General features: G+C 40.6%; 1 protein-coding gene across 9 annotated transcripts in view; it reads left to right on the forward strand.

Moving 5' to 3' along the window:
- LOC144956755 (uncharacterized) overlaps positions 1-16,219 on the forward strand; it is a 214,479-nt gene that overhangs the window by 194,277 nt on the left and 3,983 nt on the right. For all 9 annotated transcript variants that reach the window (XM_078887442.1, XM_078887443.1, XM_078887444.1 and 6 more), the window contains 5 exons: positions 799-966; positions 2,386-2,689; positions 14,010-14,155; positions 14,552-14,742; positions 15,880-16,076. In XM_078887442.1, the coding sequence (XP_078743568.1) occupies positions 799-966; positions 2,386-2,689; positions 14,010-14,155; positions 14,552-14,742; positions 15,880-16,076 (1,006 nt within the window). The remainder of the gene's footprint in view (positions 1-798; positions 967-2,385; positions 2,690-14,009; positions 14,156-14,551; positions 14,743-15,879; positions 16,077-16,219) is intronic.

Below are 16,219 nucleotides of genomic sequence, written 5' to 3' on the forward strand. Positions count from 1 at the left end.
GAAAAAGAAATAAAGGAAGCAGGCTTGTCCTGGAATACAGCCGACCGCAAAAAATGGGGATGTCTGGTGGATGCCCTATGTGCCTCAAGGGTCTGGCGGATGCCCTATGTGCCTCAAGGCCCGAAGAGGATTAACCGTTGTATTGTTGAATACAACTTAGTGCTCACTTTCTTTTGATAGTCATCATTGTTTATTGCTACATATATTTTTAAGACAGAGTTGGCTAATGAGTTTAATGAGCGACGTACAGTCTAGTATTTAGTAATGTATTGCCTCTCTTTAATGATTCAGTGACCAGACAGAACTTCAGGGTCCCTTTGAATGTATGGGAGATAATTGTTGATAACTTTATGAGATCAGCATATTTTGCAGTTATCTACCATGGATGCATGATTGTTGTAAAATAATTCACCATTTACTGGGGGTTTTTTTTTTGGGGGGTAGTTGTTTTGTAGTAGATTAATTTTTTTGTTTCCCTCTCCCTCTCGCCCCCCCCCCCCCCCCCCCTCTCTCTCTCCACCCCCCCCCCCCCCCTCTCCCCCCCCCCCCCTCCTCTCTCTCTCTCTCCTCTCTCCTCTCTCTCTCTCTCTCTCTCTCTCTCTCTCTCTCTCCTCTCTCTCTCCTCTCTCTTTCTCTCTCTCTCTCTCTCTCTCTCTCTCTCTCTCTCTCTCTCTCTCTCTCTCTCTCTCTCTCTCTCACTCTCTCTCTGTGTGTGTCATATGCATACATATAATCTCTTAATCCGTATATTGATTATAAATGTTCATAATATCTATCTCTATCTCTATGTCTTCACAGAGAGGCCAAGCGGTACCAGGCCCAATGTCCCCACGCTTTGGGTTGCCAGGCCCTTCCCCAGGTTCCAGTCAGCTGTCTCCCCACTTCTCCCCCACCCAGGGTGGTGCAGCTGGAGCGTCGCAGTGGAACATTCGATCTCAGGGAGATCCCATGGGGATAAATCCACAGGTGAGAATAGCCTAAGGTTGTAGTAGGAGTTGGAGGAGTAGAAGTAGTTGTAGTAGTCAGAGTTTTAGTTGTAGTTGAAGTAGTGGTAGGAGGAGTAGAAGTAGTTGTAGTAGTCAGAGTTTTAGTTGTAGTTGAAGTAGTGGTAGGAGGAGTAGAAGTAGTTGTAGTAGTCAGAGTTTTAGTTGTAGTTGGAAGTAGTGGTAGGAGGAGTAGAAGTAGTTGTAGTTGAAGTAGTGGTAGGAGGAGTAGTTGTAGTTGAAGTAGTGGTAGGAGGAGTAGAAGTAGTTGTAGTTGAAGTAGTGGTAGGAGGAGTTGAAGTAGTGGTAGGAGGAGTAGAAGTAGTTGTAGTTGAAGTAGTGGTAGGAGGAGTAGAAGTAGTTGTAGTAGTGGTAGGAGGATTAGAAGTAGTTGTAGTTGAAGTAGTGGTAGGAGGAGTTGAAGTAGTGGTAGGAGGAGTAGAAGTAGTTGTAGTAGTGGTAGGAGGATTAGAAGTAGTTGTAGTTGAAGTAGTGGTAGGAGGAGTTGAAGTAGTGGTAAGAGGAGTAGAAGTAGTTGTAGTTGAAGTAGTGGTAGGAGGAGTAGAAGTAGTTGTAGTTGAAGTAGTGGTAGGAGGAGTAGAAGTAGTTGTAGTTGTAGTCATAGTTTTAGTTGTAGTTGAAGTAGTGGTAGGAGGAGGAGGAGTAGTAGTATTGTAGTGATGGTAGTGGTATTGGTGGTGAGATTTGTCTCTATAAATTCAATTTTCTGCACCTAAATTAGCCTGATCAATGGAAACAATTAACAACATGGATGGAGAGAGCAGCTATACTCATCGACTATGACTGAATCACACAATTCTCAGCAAGCGTCATTCGGACTGCGAGGCTTACTACTACTACTAAATTAGCCTGACATGATACCGATTATAGGGGTGGATGACACACTTAGGGGTGGATGACAAACGTGATGTTATGAATTATTTACGTTTGTCCACACAGACCTACCAACTCGTTCAAATTTGTCGAGAAATTTTCGATATTTGTTCTCAATCCAATTTCCCTAATTTTCAGCTATTTTCCCTATTTTTAATTGATTTTACTATTCCATTAAAATAACAAAACGCATCTTCATCCTAAACATCATTATCTTCATCATCACCGCTAACACCATCCTAATCATCATCATCATCATCATCATCAATGATCAACATCATCATATATTATCACATCTTTATTTAAATCCCAAATTTTCTCAATAATGTTCCCGATTTTTAGATTCTGAAAAGTCGGTTATTTAATTCTCAAATTTCCTCAATAATGTTCCCGATTTTTTTGTTTCTGAAAAGTCCATAAGTCTGCAACAGTAAATAAGTACTTGAATTGCACCTACTCCCATCCCACTTATCATCCTATCCATCTGCATCGCCTTTGCACTCCACAGGCAAGCCAGTTCTCTCCAGCCTTGAGCAGACACCGCCACCTCTCTGGCAGTTCCTTGCCCAGTCCAGGAAATCAAGGGACGCAACCCAGAGGCGACGGACGTTTCCAATTCAGCGAAACGAGTCAGTTTTCAAGCGGGACTGCAGGCGCCGCCGGGTCGAGTGGTGGAATGTTCCCATCCCCGCCCTTACAGCAACAACAACAGCAACAACAGCAGCAGCAACAGCAACAGCAGGGACAGCAGCAGACGAATAGTGGTCAGGGCATGTTTCAACAACTCAGGATGCTGCAGCGTATGTCCTCTGGTAAGTTTGACTGTGTTTGTCTGTCGTCAATACTCTTCAACAGTCATAACGTCACTTCCTTTCTAATGACGCATGGTAACTTAGTAACACGGGCTCTAAACTATCGGAACAATGGCGGACGCCCGTATGAAATATTTCTCTGGCGAGCATAAAGGGTATCCAGAAGAGAAAAAAACACATAAATTTGATAATGTTTTGACTTTTACACATTCTGATCACAAGGCATATGAAAAGTTCTAGCCAGCATGAAAAATAAAAAGTAATGATTTTCTTTGTTTAGAACCAAGATGGCCGCCGTTGCCGGGCTCGTGACACCAGACTACTGAATCGTATTAACCAATAGATTTTTGACCAATCAAAACATGGAATGTGTGACACACCTTCACACGTGCTCGGACAAACATTGTTGGTTGTTTATAAACAATAGAGTGAATGAACTCAACCTCTCTCTTATCATTGTTATTGTATTTATACCGCCAAATGGGTGACAAGTTATCACACGATTTTTCTCGGTCATAATACAAACGTTTACGTTAACACATAGATTTGTGTGTTGGTTTTATTCATCAAGCGGTAGAACAGTGGGTATTTTACTTAGACACATACCATTGATAGTAAAACCTGTGTAGTTTGATATGTTTACCAATCACTATCATTGTTTACATTATGACGACTGTCCGAGAGGCGTGGTTATCTAAGTGTCTATTTGTTTGTTTGTTGTCAACAAATCAGTCCTTTAGAAATATAAGGTCCACAGAGCCGGATTTTATCCCAATTTCTTTAACATTAAACAGACAATAACAATTGCTTGCTAACTTTTGGATAAGACACTTGTAAACCGCTAAGAATTTTCCACCAAATCAAACAGCTCCAGCTACCTTTGTTTTGTTTTTTGTTTTTTTGTTTTTTTGTTTTGTTTTTTTTTACAGGGTTTTACGGCGCTTGCAACACATTTAGGTCATATCAGCGCCAGTAAAAAGGAAGAAAATGGGATGGTAACAAGTTCTAGAATTACAATTAAAGCACCTGAGAAAAAGTAAGACATAGGCCTATGTGCCGCTCAGCTGACAGTCATGTCGTAGTTGAACCTGCCCAATGGTTAGTTGTGAGAATGCTTTGTAAAGGAGATCTGATTTAATGAATTGGCAGAGCAATTCTCAAACCTGGGACTAAGGAAGACTTCTTGAAGTCCCAGGTTTGAGAGTGTTTGCCAAGATGAGGGTCATTTATATCGATATATCAATTAAAAAAAAACGTGAGCTTTTATATAGTGCTAATTGCGCTTTACATGGGTGTCCCTGGCCAACAGTTACACTTCACATGAAGGACGTGACATGACGCCTGTCAGGCGATATTACAAATTTTTTTTTCGGACAGAGACAACGCTGTAAAAGCCAGGTACTCAGTTTGCACCTGAATGCAGTGAGAGAATGTAAGTAAAGAGCCTTTTCCAAGGATTCAACTATGCGCCGAGTGAGGCTCGAACTCAGGACCTTCTGATCCAAAAGCGAGTGCCATATCACAAGACTACATAGCTGAATAAGAAGTCTAAAATCATAATTTTCTTCTTTTTTTTTCTTTTAAAAAAATGAAATTCCCTATATCCATACACATACACACACACACACACACACACACACACACACACACACACACACACATACAAATGCAAATGCAAGCTATTTTCTATCTCTTCTTTCCATCTTGTGAGTGTTATTATGCATCCCTGGTTTTCGAGGCCAAAGGTTCACTTTATGAGGTCAGCAATAAGTTGCTTGCATTGTCAGTGTTGGCATTTCATTGTAAATATGATGATGGTTGTGGTGGTGATAGTAGTGGTGATGATGATGATATGGTGATTGTGGTGATGACAGTAGTGGTGATGATGATGACGATGTTGATGGTGGTGGTGATTATGATGATGATGATTGTGATGATGATAATGACGATGTTGATGATGGTGGTGGTGATTATGATGATGATGATTGTGGTGATGACAGTAGTGGTGGTGATGATGACGATGTTGATGATGGTGGTGGTGATTATGATGATGATTGTGGTGATGACAGTCGTGGTGATGATGATGACGATGTTGATGATGGTGGTGGTGATTGTGACGATGATGAACGACAATGATATCGTGATCGTAATGATGATGATAATGGTGATGGTGATAATGATAGTGTTGATGATCACGATGTTTTAGACAACAGTAAACCAGTGGTGGTGTATGAGAGAGAGAGAGAGAGAGAGATGTTGACTTAACCATGACCCCGTATAGATAGTATGCGCTTGGCTAAGAAGCTCATAACATTGCCATCCGGAAGTATAACGGACCAACACACAAAACTGTGTATCCATGAACGTTTATAGTCAGGTTAATAGAGTTCAGTGAGCATTACTCATAAACGCGGATGGCAAAAAACAATAACAAAGACCTGAGTGACGTCATCTTCGAACTATCTATAGAGAGAATGCGCTTGGCCAAGGAGTTCACAACATTGCCATCCGGAAGTATAACGGACCAACACACAAACTCTGTGTAACCATGAACTTTTATAGTCTGGTTAATACAGCTTAGTGAGAATCACTCACAAACGCGGATGGCAAAAACAATAACAAAAGCCTGAGTGACGTCATCTGCATACTATCTATAGTTTTGTGTGTTGGTCCGTTATACTTCCGGATGGCAATGTTGTGAGCCTCGAGGCTAAGCGCATACTATCTATAAATAACGAGACAACACAGTTGTGAACAATTTGAATGATATCCTCTGTGTTATCGTATATTCAGTGCAATGTTAAACCGTATTTTTTATTATTGGTATATAGAATATTCCATATTGTGCTCTCTCTCTCTCTCTCTCTCTCTCTCTCTCTCTCTCTCTCTCTCTCTCTCTCTCTCTCTCTCTCTCCTCTCTCTCTCTCTCTCTCTCTCCTCTCTCTCTCCTCTCCTCTCTCTCTCTCCTCTCTCTCTCTCCTCTCTCTCCTCCTCTCCTCTCTCTCTCTCTCTCTCTCTCTCCTCCTCTCTCCCTCTCTCTCTCTCTCTCTCTCTCTCTCTCTCTCTCCTCTCTCTCTCTCTCTCTCTCTCTCTCCTCTCTCTCTCTCTCTCTCTCTCTCTCTCTCTCTCTCTCTCTCTCTCTCCTCTCTCCTCTCCTCTCTCTCTCTCTCTCTCTCCTCTCTCCTCTCTCTCTCCCTCTCTCTCTCTCTCTCTCTCTCTCCTCTCCCTCCTCCTCTCTCTCTCTCTTTCCTCCTCCCTCTCTCTCCTCCTCCTCTCTCTCTCCTCTCTCTCCTCTCTCCTCTCTCTCCTCTCTCTCCTCTCTCTCTCTCTCTCCTCTCCTCTCTCTCTCTCTCTCTCTCTCTCTCTCTCCCTCTCTCTCTCTCTCTCTCTCTCTCTCTCTCTCTCTCTCTCTCTCTCTCTCTCTCTCTCTCTCTCTCTCTCCTCTCTCTCCTCTCTCTCTCTCTCTCTCTCTCTCTCTCTCCTCTCTCTCCCCTCTCTCTCTCTCTCTCTCTCTCACTCTCTCTCTCTCTCTCTCTCTCTTCTCTCTCCTCTCTTTCTCCTCTCTCTCTCTCTCTCCTCTCTTCCTCTCTCTCTCTCTCTCTCTTCTCTCTCTCCTCCTCTCCTCTCTCATCTCTCTCTCTCTCACTCCTCTCCTCTTCTCATCCTCTCTCTCTCTCTCACCTCTCTCTCTCTTCTTCTACTCTATTCTCTCTCTCTCTATTCTCCTCTCACTCTCTCTCTCTTCTCTCTTCTCTCCTCCTCCTCTCTCTCTCTCAATACTACATTCATCATCTCTTTCTTTGATCGCCATCACACCCTCGGCTACGTTTAACCTCACAATCTCCCCCCTCCCACCCCAATCCCTTTATAACAGATCATGCGATTCATTCGACCTCCCTAATAAATTAGTTCTCGTATGAATAATTCAGTGGATATATAGTATTTATTACGCCATACACTGCATGCTACAGTATACCTTAATACATTATCCATCGCCCTTTAACTGATCTGACCCTTTCTGACCGTCGTGATCTGTATTTCGTTATTGTTATTTATTAGATGTTAGTTACACGGCGGCAACATTGCTGCTTGCTCACGGTTTAACCGATCCATTTGCTTCTACCCAAAGGTATCAGTTCGATCACGTTTCCGCGCGTCTAGCGTTGTGTGCTTCGCCAGAAAGTCACCTAGCCCAGCTCTGTGACTTTCACCTTAGCCGGCGCTGCACTGCGGCTAACGCCTGGGTTATTCCAGTCTTCCCTTGGAATAGACCCTAAAGACAAATTTCCCCTTGGGGATGAATAAAGGGAATTTTATTTACGTACCTATGGAAACTGAAATCACAGAGAATTTTCCAAAATCACACAGACCAGCCAACTCTTGACTTTTTAAACGAGATTTTACCTTTTTTTTTTTTTAGGGGCTGTAGCCGTAGCCATCGTTAACATAAAGATAATATAGATAGTATGCGCTTGGCTAAGAATCTCATAACATTGCCATCCGGAAGTATAACGGACCAACACACAAAACTGTGTGTATCCATGAACGTTTATAGTCGGGTTAATACAGTTCAGTGAGCATTACTCATAAACGCGGATGGCAAAAAACAATAACAAAGACCTGTGTGACGTTATCTTCGAACTATCTATAGCAAGATGGACCAAGTGCTGAGAAACTCATAAAATACTGTCTCTACTATTGTAATATTTTTTTAAATCGCACGCACACGATAAGACAGGTTGTAAAAATTTCTCACAAGAATATTGAACTTAAACCACATTTCTCTTACTCTCTGGTCATTAATATAGATAGTATGCGCTTGGCAAAGAAGCTTACAACATTGCCATCCGGAAGTATAACGGATCAACACACAAAACTGTGTGTAACCATGATCGTTTATAGATAGTTCGAAGATGACGTCACTCAGGCCTTTGTTATTGTTTTTGCCATCCGCGTTTGTGAGTTGTTCTCACTGAACTGCATTAACCAGACTATAAAAGTTCATGGTTACACAGAGTTTGTGTGTTGGTCCGTTATACTTCCGGATGGCAATGTTGTGAACTCCTTGGCCAAGCGCATTCTATCTATAGATAGTATGCAGATGACGTCACTCAGGCTTTTGTTATTGTTTTTGCCATCCGCGTTTGTGAGTTGTTCTCACTAAACTGCATTAACCAGACTATAAAAGTTCATGGTTACACAGAGTTTGTGTGTTGGCCCGTTATACTTCCGGATGGCAATGTTGTGAACTTCTTGGCCAAGCGCATTCTATCTATAGCCAAGTTAATACAGTTCAGAGAGAATGACTCAAATTCTGCAGCCTGACCGTAGCCATCGTTATGTTTACTTTACGAAGGCCACGGCCTGACACTGGAACCCTCAAGGACTGGCATTTTGGTTTTTGCACCGCCTAGTGAGTTGTCGTTAGTAGTGCTCATGGAAACAAGTGGTCCCATTGGTTGAACTATTGAATACAACTCACGATTTGTTTTCTTTTGTGGCCAAAGACTGGCATTTTGACGTCATTCTTTGGTCAGTGTCAGGCTATAAGTTAACGATGGCTACGGTCAGGCTATAACTTTACGATGGCTACGCTGTAATTCACTCAATCCTAGAGGTTTTTGCTACTTTTCAAAATTGGCTTAATGTATTAAAAATGAGCATGCACATAGATAGTTTTATTCAACTACCATTAACGTGTAAAAACTATTTAAAAAACCATTAGCTTTAATACTACGAGTATAATTTGTTTCAGAAAAATGTAATAAACAGGCATGGGGTAAAGGTAACATGGGTTAAGTACGGATATAGTCGGTGTTAGGGTTGAGTAAGTTAAAGATCGTATTATTTTACATTATTTTATTACCGGAAGATGTATTACGTTTGGGGAATATTTTTTGTGTAAATGGAGGGGGGGGGGGAGTTCAAAATGTAAATCACATGTTTTATCGTCTTTATGTTGATATAGTAATCACATGACCTAAAGCAAGATGTACCAAGCGCTGAGAAACTCAGAAAATACTGTCTCTACTATTGTAATATTTTTTTAAATCGCACGCACACGATAAGACAGGTCGTAAAAATTTCTCACAAGAATATTGAACTTAAACCACATTTCTCTTTCTCTCTGGTCATTAATATAGATAGTATGCGCTTGGCTAAGAAGCTTACAACATTGCCATCCGGAAGTATAACGGATCAACACACAAAACTGTGTGTAACCATGATCGTTTATAGATAGTTCGAAGATGACGTCACTCAGGCCTTTGTTATTGTTTTTGCCATCCGCGTTTGTGAGTTGTTCTCACTAAACTGTATTAACCAGACTATAAAAGTTCATGGTTACACAGAGTTTGTGTGTTGGTCCGTTATACTTCCGGATGGCAATGTTGTGAACTCCTTGGCCAAGCGCATTCTATCTATAGCCAAGTTAATACAGTTCAGAGAGAATTACCCAAATTCTACGGCCTGACCGTAGCCATCGTTATGTTTACTTTACGAAGGCCACGGCCTGACACTAGAACCCTCTAGGACTGGCATTTTGGTTTTTGCACCGCCAAGTGAGTTGCCGTTAGTAGAGCTCATGGAAACAAGTGATCCCATTGGTTGAACTATTGAATACAACTCACGATTTGTTTTCTTTTGTGGCCAAGGACTGGCATTTTTTGGTCAGTGTCAGGCTATAGATAGTATGCGCTTGGCTAAGAAGTTCACAACATTGCCATCCGGAAGTATAACGGACCAACACACAAAACTATGTGTAACCATGAACTTTTATAGTCCGGATAATTAAAAAAAAAAAATTGAGCTTTATATAGCGCAATATCCACTGAAATGTGCTCAAAGCGCTTTACAAGTAACACAGTTCAGTGAGTATTACTCATAAACGCGGATGGCAAAATACAATAACAAAGGCTTGAGTGACGTCATCTTCGTTCTATCTATAGATAGTGTGTATCCGTGAACGTTTATAGTCGGGTTAATACAGTTCAGTGAGCATTACTCATAAACGCGGATGGCAAAAAACAATAACAAAGACCCGTGTGACGTCATCTTCGAACTATCTATAAGTTAACGATGGCTTAACGGTCGTTGCCAGTCAGTGATTGTTGTCAGCGGGGTAGCCAGAGGTCAAACTCGGGTCAGCTCAGTCGCATTGTATGTGCGACAAGAGGTCAAGTCGGGCCACGACGGGTCAAATCGAGGCCAGACGGAGATGAAATCACGTTACGTCACGGACACACGACACGACTGGGGTCAGCCGCAGATCACTGACTGAGGGAACCAGTGGTGGGGGGGATTAACAGCACGCACTCTCACGCGGCGTTTTTGCATTTTTCAGTAAGCAATTGTTTGCGCGTTCCTTACGCATTGCTACATATAACCAGTTAACTGCTGTAATCGAGAGAAAAATTTAATTGAGCGTTTTATAGATAGTTCGAAGATGACGTCACTCAGGTCTTTGGTTTTTTTTTGGTTTTTTTTTTTTTTTTTGCCATCCGCGTTTATGAGTAATGCTCACTGAACTGTATTAACCTGACTACAAACGTTCATGGATACACACAGTTTTGTGTGTTGGTCCGTTATACTTCCGGGTGGCAATGTTATGAGCTTCTTAGCCAAGCGTATACTATCTATATAGTGCAATATCCATTAAACGTGCTCAAAGTGCTTTACAAGTGGTCCCTGACTAACAGCAACATTTGTAGGACGGGACATGGCGCCTGTTTAGGTGATATTACAATTTTTTTTTCGGACAGAGACAACGCTGTTAACGGCCAGTTACTCATTTTACACCTGAGTACGGTTTGAGAATATGAATAAAAAGCCTTTTCCAATGACTCAACTATGCGCTGAGCGAGGTTCGAAGCTAGAACCTTCCGATCCGAAAGCGCGTGTCATTCCACAAGACCACATAGCCGCACATTAATTTAACAATTTGGCCAGAAAACTCGTCCTTCAAATATCGATCGATTGAAATGATCCTCTCATCTTGGCAAAAACTCTCAAACCTGGGACTTCCGAAGGACGTATTATTCCAGAGAACGGCATTTAAATGATTAAATGATTCTACCCTTTTTTCTTTTGTTTGTTTTGTTTTTTGTTGTTTGTTTTTTTACTTTTGTTTTGTTTGTTTGTTTGTTTGTTTTTTGTTTTTTGTTTGTTTGTTTTTTCTTTTTTAAACAAAAAATTTACCGTCGATGCATACCGATATACAGTTCATACGTTATAGGAGCTTTCATTGACTGTATATCTCTCGTATATTATTATTACAGTCCATTGTTATATATTTCAAATAAAAATGTTTGAATGTCAAGGACACAGTGCACACACACACACACACACACACACACACACACACAGAGAGAGAGAGAGAGAGAGAGAGAGAGAGAGAGAGAGAGAGAGAGGGAGGGAGGGGTGGAGTATTACAAGCTTCGAGTTAGAGAGTATGTATGTATGTATGTATGTATGTATGTATGTATGTATGTATGTATGTATGTATGTATGTATGTGTGTGTGTGTGTGTTAGTGTGAATGAATGAATGATGAGATTATGAGGAAGGTGTCGTGGGGGGGGGGGGCTGAATGAAACGACCGTTCCTACTGGAATGTCTAGCGCAGCGTCAAATGTGGGCTTTTCACCGAAGCGAGAGAGGGCATTTGGCTGCATCGGCGCTGTGTAGTTCATTTTGTTTGTGATTGATATCGTAGTATGTTGTTCATGTTGCTGTAGTGGTGGTGAACGGTGTTATGGTGTAGTTGTAGTTGTAGTAGTCGTAGTAGTAGTAGTTGTTGTAGTAGTCGTAGTAGTAGTAGTAGTTGTAGTTGTTGTAGTAGTCGTAGTAGTAGTAGTAGTAGTAGTAGTGGTGGTAGTAGTAGTAGTAGTAGTAGTAGTAGTAGTAGTAGAAGTAGTAGTGGTGGTGGTGGTAGTAGTAGTGGTGGTGGTAGTAGTTGTTGTAGCGCCAAAATCGTTCTCCTTTTCGGTGTCATGTATTATGATCATACAATGTGACTTATCGTCCCAAAACGGTATTCTGTGGGGTGAGCCGAGTGCTAAAAAAGTGATTGTCAGAGTTATAGACGGATTGAAATTGACGTCATTTAAATCTTTGTCATTATTTTATAACAGTCCTGTTAATGATTAGTTCGCACTAAATTGTATCAATAAGACTTAACGATTACAGTTACACACATACTTTTGTTCGGATGTTTAATTTGGCTGGCGGATATTGTGAGTATTTTACATAAACGCATATCATCAATAGCGACCAGAAATGTGAGATTTTGGGTTTGGCCGCTTTAGGAATCTCTGTCTGTTATTTTCAATGAAATAAACATTTTGGTAAAATTTATTAATTTGTTACGTTGAATTAAGTTTTTAGTTTTTACATCACCCCTGCATAGTACCGTTTTGATAAGATAAGATATACTTTATTGATACTTGTATGGAAATTATAATTCAGTATCACAACACAATTCGGTAATATATAAAAGAAATATCAAATGTTAATAAATTAAATAAAAAGAATATTAAAAGTCTTAAAATGTACAGTGGAACAACAAGCGGATATATTATGGTGACAATGTGTCGATTATACTTATAATAACATTATTGTCCAATATGAATAAATAATCAAATGATTATAAACTGGTAAAGGTTAAATTATATTATACTAAAAAGTAGAGAGGGATATAACTTAAAAATTGTGTTATTGCGATTGGGTAAATATTTCATCTGAGGAATAAATAAATTATTTTGCGCGATCACAGTATTTTGGTTATCATCTTATTCATAGAAATACAACTTTATTTAGCTGAGACGCTTTTTATTTCAAACGTGTGTAGTCAAGGACTTGGAAAAAATGTATATAACCGGAGACCCTGTCACAGACGATTGGGTCAGAGGTCACCAGACGACTGATAGGAATACCACAAGAAGCTTATAATATATGTTCATATTATAAGCTTCTTGGAATACCAGCATTGTGCACGCCGATAAATACAAAAATGACAGCAGAAGTAGCGGCAGCAGTAATCGATACCATGGTCACAGCTCTAGTAGTCGTGTCACCGGTTGTGATGGCGGCGGTCGTCTAAAGTATCGTCAACGTCATTATTATTATAATCGATACTGTTGTAGGTATCACCAACATCACCGATGTAATTGTATCATCGTGCCATCAGCTTTGTCTGCCAGTAAGATTAAAATAGATTCTCCCCCCCTCTCTCTCTCTCTCTCTCTCTCTCTCTCTCTCTCCTCTCTCCCCTCTCTCTCTCTCTCCCTCTCTCTCTCTCTCTCTCTCTCTCTCTCTCATCTCTCTCTCTATATATATATATATATATATATATATATATATATATATATATATATAAATTTTGTGAGGCCAATTAACAGCTTTTTATATATTGCAATATCCATTAAACATGCTCAAAGCACGTACAAAGGGTCCCAAGCCAACTGCAACACTTAACATGTAGGGGGAGAGAGAGACATGACTCTTTAAGATATTTATCTAATTATGATGTACAAGTATGGTGACAGAATGAATGTTAGTTCAGAGCCTTTTCCAAGAATTCAGCTTTGCACCGCTCAAAGCAGGACTCGAACCGAGGACCTACCAGTCCAAAGGCCAGTGCTGTACCACAAGACCACAAAACCATAGCTACGCAGTGTAAATCCACAGTCTTAGAGGAAGGCTGATTATTACAATTCAATTATTGTAATATCACCTAACAGGCGTCATGTCATGTCTTGTTCTACGTGTTCTGTGCTGCTGTTGGTCAGGACCCCATTGTAAAATGCTTTGGGCACGTTTAGTGGATATTGCGCTTTAAAAAAGCTCGACCTCAAGGATGATATTTTTTTTTCTCTGCTATTTCCTGGACAGTTTTTTGTTTGTTTTGAGGGGTTTTACGACACTTGCAACAACACATTTAAGTCATATCAGCGCCAGAAAAAAAGGAAGAAAATGGGATTGTAAAAAGTTCTAGAATTACAATTAAAGCACCCAAGAAAAGGGTAAGACAAAGGGGAATCGGTTCAAATAGTAAACAGATATAGATTCCAAAAGCACACTATCAAAGTGTTTAGTTTGAGATCACATGTCTCATCCTGACACAAGCACATGTCCCCACTTAGTGAAAAACACTCAAATGTTTACAATTGTAAAATGTGAAAAAGTTCTAGCCAGCATAAAGAATAAAAAATAAATACCAATTTTCTTTGTTTAGAACTACGCTGATCGTTGCTGGGCGGACGTGACATCAGACTATTGAATCCAATTATAATAATTTCCAGTGTTTCTTCCCTTGTCCACAGGTCTGGGTTCCCCTCGCACCCCCCACAGTCAGTTTGCCAACAGCCCTACCGACCCCTTGCTCATTTCACCCCAGGCAGGGGTCTCTCCGTCCTCTGGGGGGATGAGGCAGCAGCAACAACAGCAACAACAACAGGGGAGCATGCAGGTACTTGGCCATTGAATGTAATTTGTGTTTGTGTGTTTATATGTGTGCCTTTGTGTGTGTGTGTGTGTGTGTGTGTGTATGTATGTATGTATGTATGTATATATATATATATATATATATATATATATATATATATATATATATATATATATATATATAATTTTATATATTACAGTTTGTGTGTGTGTTTTTTTGGATATGTATGTGTTTTGTGTGTATGACTGTGTGGGATTTTGTTATATGTCATCATCATCATTATCGTCACCATCATCTTCGTTATCATCACTATCCACAGCATTCTAATGATACAAACATTTTTACTCCAATAACGATTAAATTTCACCCATATCTCTTCCCCCCCCCCCCCCCCCCCCCCCCCCCCCCCCCCCCCCCCAGGTCAGCCCCCAATACAACCAGGGTGTCGGGGGTAACTTTGGCAACCAGCCGGGCACACCCAGCCCCTTCTCTGGGGGACCCTCTCTGGGCTCAGGTGCCCCAAATTTTGGTTCCATGTCCCAGTCCACGGCAAGTGCCCTTCAAGACTTCAACCTGCAGCTTTTGAACACATCACTTAAGTCTGGAGACGGGTGAGTGGAACTTTTCTGAAATGGAACATAAATATATATAAATAAATAAATAAACATGTTGTATTCTAATGGTCTGCAATGGAGATATTTGATATACTCACTCACTCACTCTCACTCTATCTCATGACCGGTTGGTCATTGGGGGGGACTCTCGGGATGCAGACTTCACGATTCAACGCCACTCATCACGGTCTTGGGTCTTCCTCATTAGATTGTTCCTCGTCAATCCTGTCCAATCTTTAATGTTATCCTGCCACACTTTCCTCTGTCTTCCTTTTTTTCAGCAGCCTTCTAGTGTGCCTTGCAATATTGTCTTGTAAGCTTTCGTGTCTTACGAGGTGACCAAACCAAGACAATTTCCTTCTCTTTACCATTGCAAATATACAAATCCTTTTATTGAAGCACTTTGGGGAAAATGTTTTTCATAAAGATAATGAAAATGTCAGTCTGTTTTGAAACCAATGATCCCTGATTTATCTGTGTATTTAAAAAATAAATAAAATTCCCTTTATTCATTCCCAAGGGGAAATTTGTCTTTAGGGACTATTCCAAGGGAAGACTTGAGCACTTGCTGAAGGCCACTCGACAAGGTGGTTAGTTGAACTCGGTACCTTTTGGGTATGAAGCAAAGACCATACTGCTGAGCCACGCTGCCCCTATTTCTTTTATTGATATTAATGACAATGGCCGTTTAACATCCATGACAATTATATATATAATAATAATAATAATAATAATAATAATAATAATAATATATACTTTATTCATCCAAAAAATGAAAATTCGTTTACAGACGTGGCATGCATAAAAAGGTATGAACACAAAGTTGAGAATCTATGGCAACAATGTATACATATATATATGCAAATGCACAAAAATGTAAAAATATACAACCAAGAACCAATAGCAACACCATTAGTTTGATAAATTGAAATAGGCCATACCTCTGGCCTTAAGTCCGAACTTATGTGTATATTTATATGCATAAAATGACAGCATTTCGTTCTCTTCAGGTTGATTATTTGGGTGGAGTTAGTTTGGGGGCGCTGGGAAAAGGCTTGGTGAAAAAAGGGGGTGATGCACGAAAAATGCTAGAAAACCACGGGTTTTTATCAATTCCTTATTGCTTGTCCTCAGTAAAAACCTTCAGGCTGGTGGTGACTTGTCATTTGGAGGGTCTTCCAAGTCACAGTACGTCAAGCAGGAGCTCCAGAAAATCTGCACTGCTCGCTCGGAGAAGCAGCAGCATCAACAGCAGCAGCAACAACCTCAGGCCACGCCCATGGACTTTGACAGCTCCTCCAGCGAGTTGCCACCGGATATACTGGAAACAAGTGAGTAGTGATGTGGGGATGGTTGGATTTGCTGAATGTTAATATTTCATTGATGTTTTGGTGTGGGTTTGTTTTTTATGTGGTTGTTGTTGTTGTTGATTTTTGGGGGGGGGTTTGGTTTCAAAAAAAGGATTTATTTGGGG

Source organism: Berghia stephanieae, chromosome 11, assembly GCF_034508935.2.
Source record: "Berghia stephanieae isolate SIO BIC M18660-M18661 chromosome 11, UCSD_Bste_1.3, whole genome shotgun sequence".
Lineage (NCBI taxonomy): Eukaryota > Metazoa > Mollusca > Gastropoda > Nudibranchia > Aeolidiidae > Berghia > Berghia stephanieae.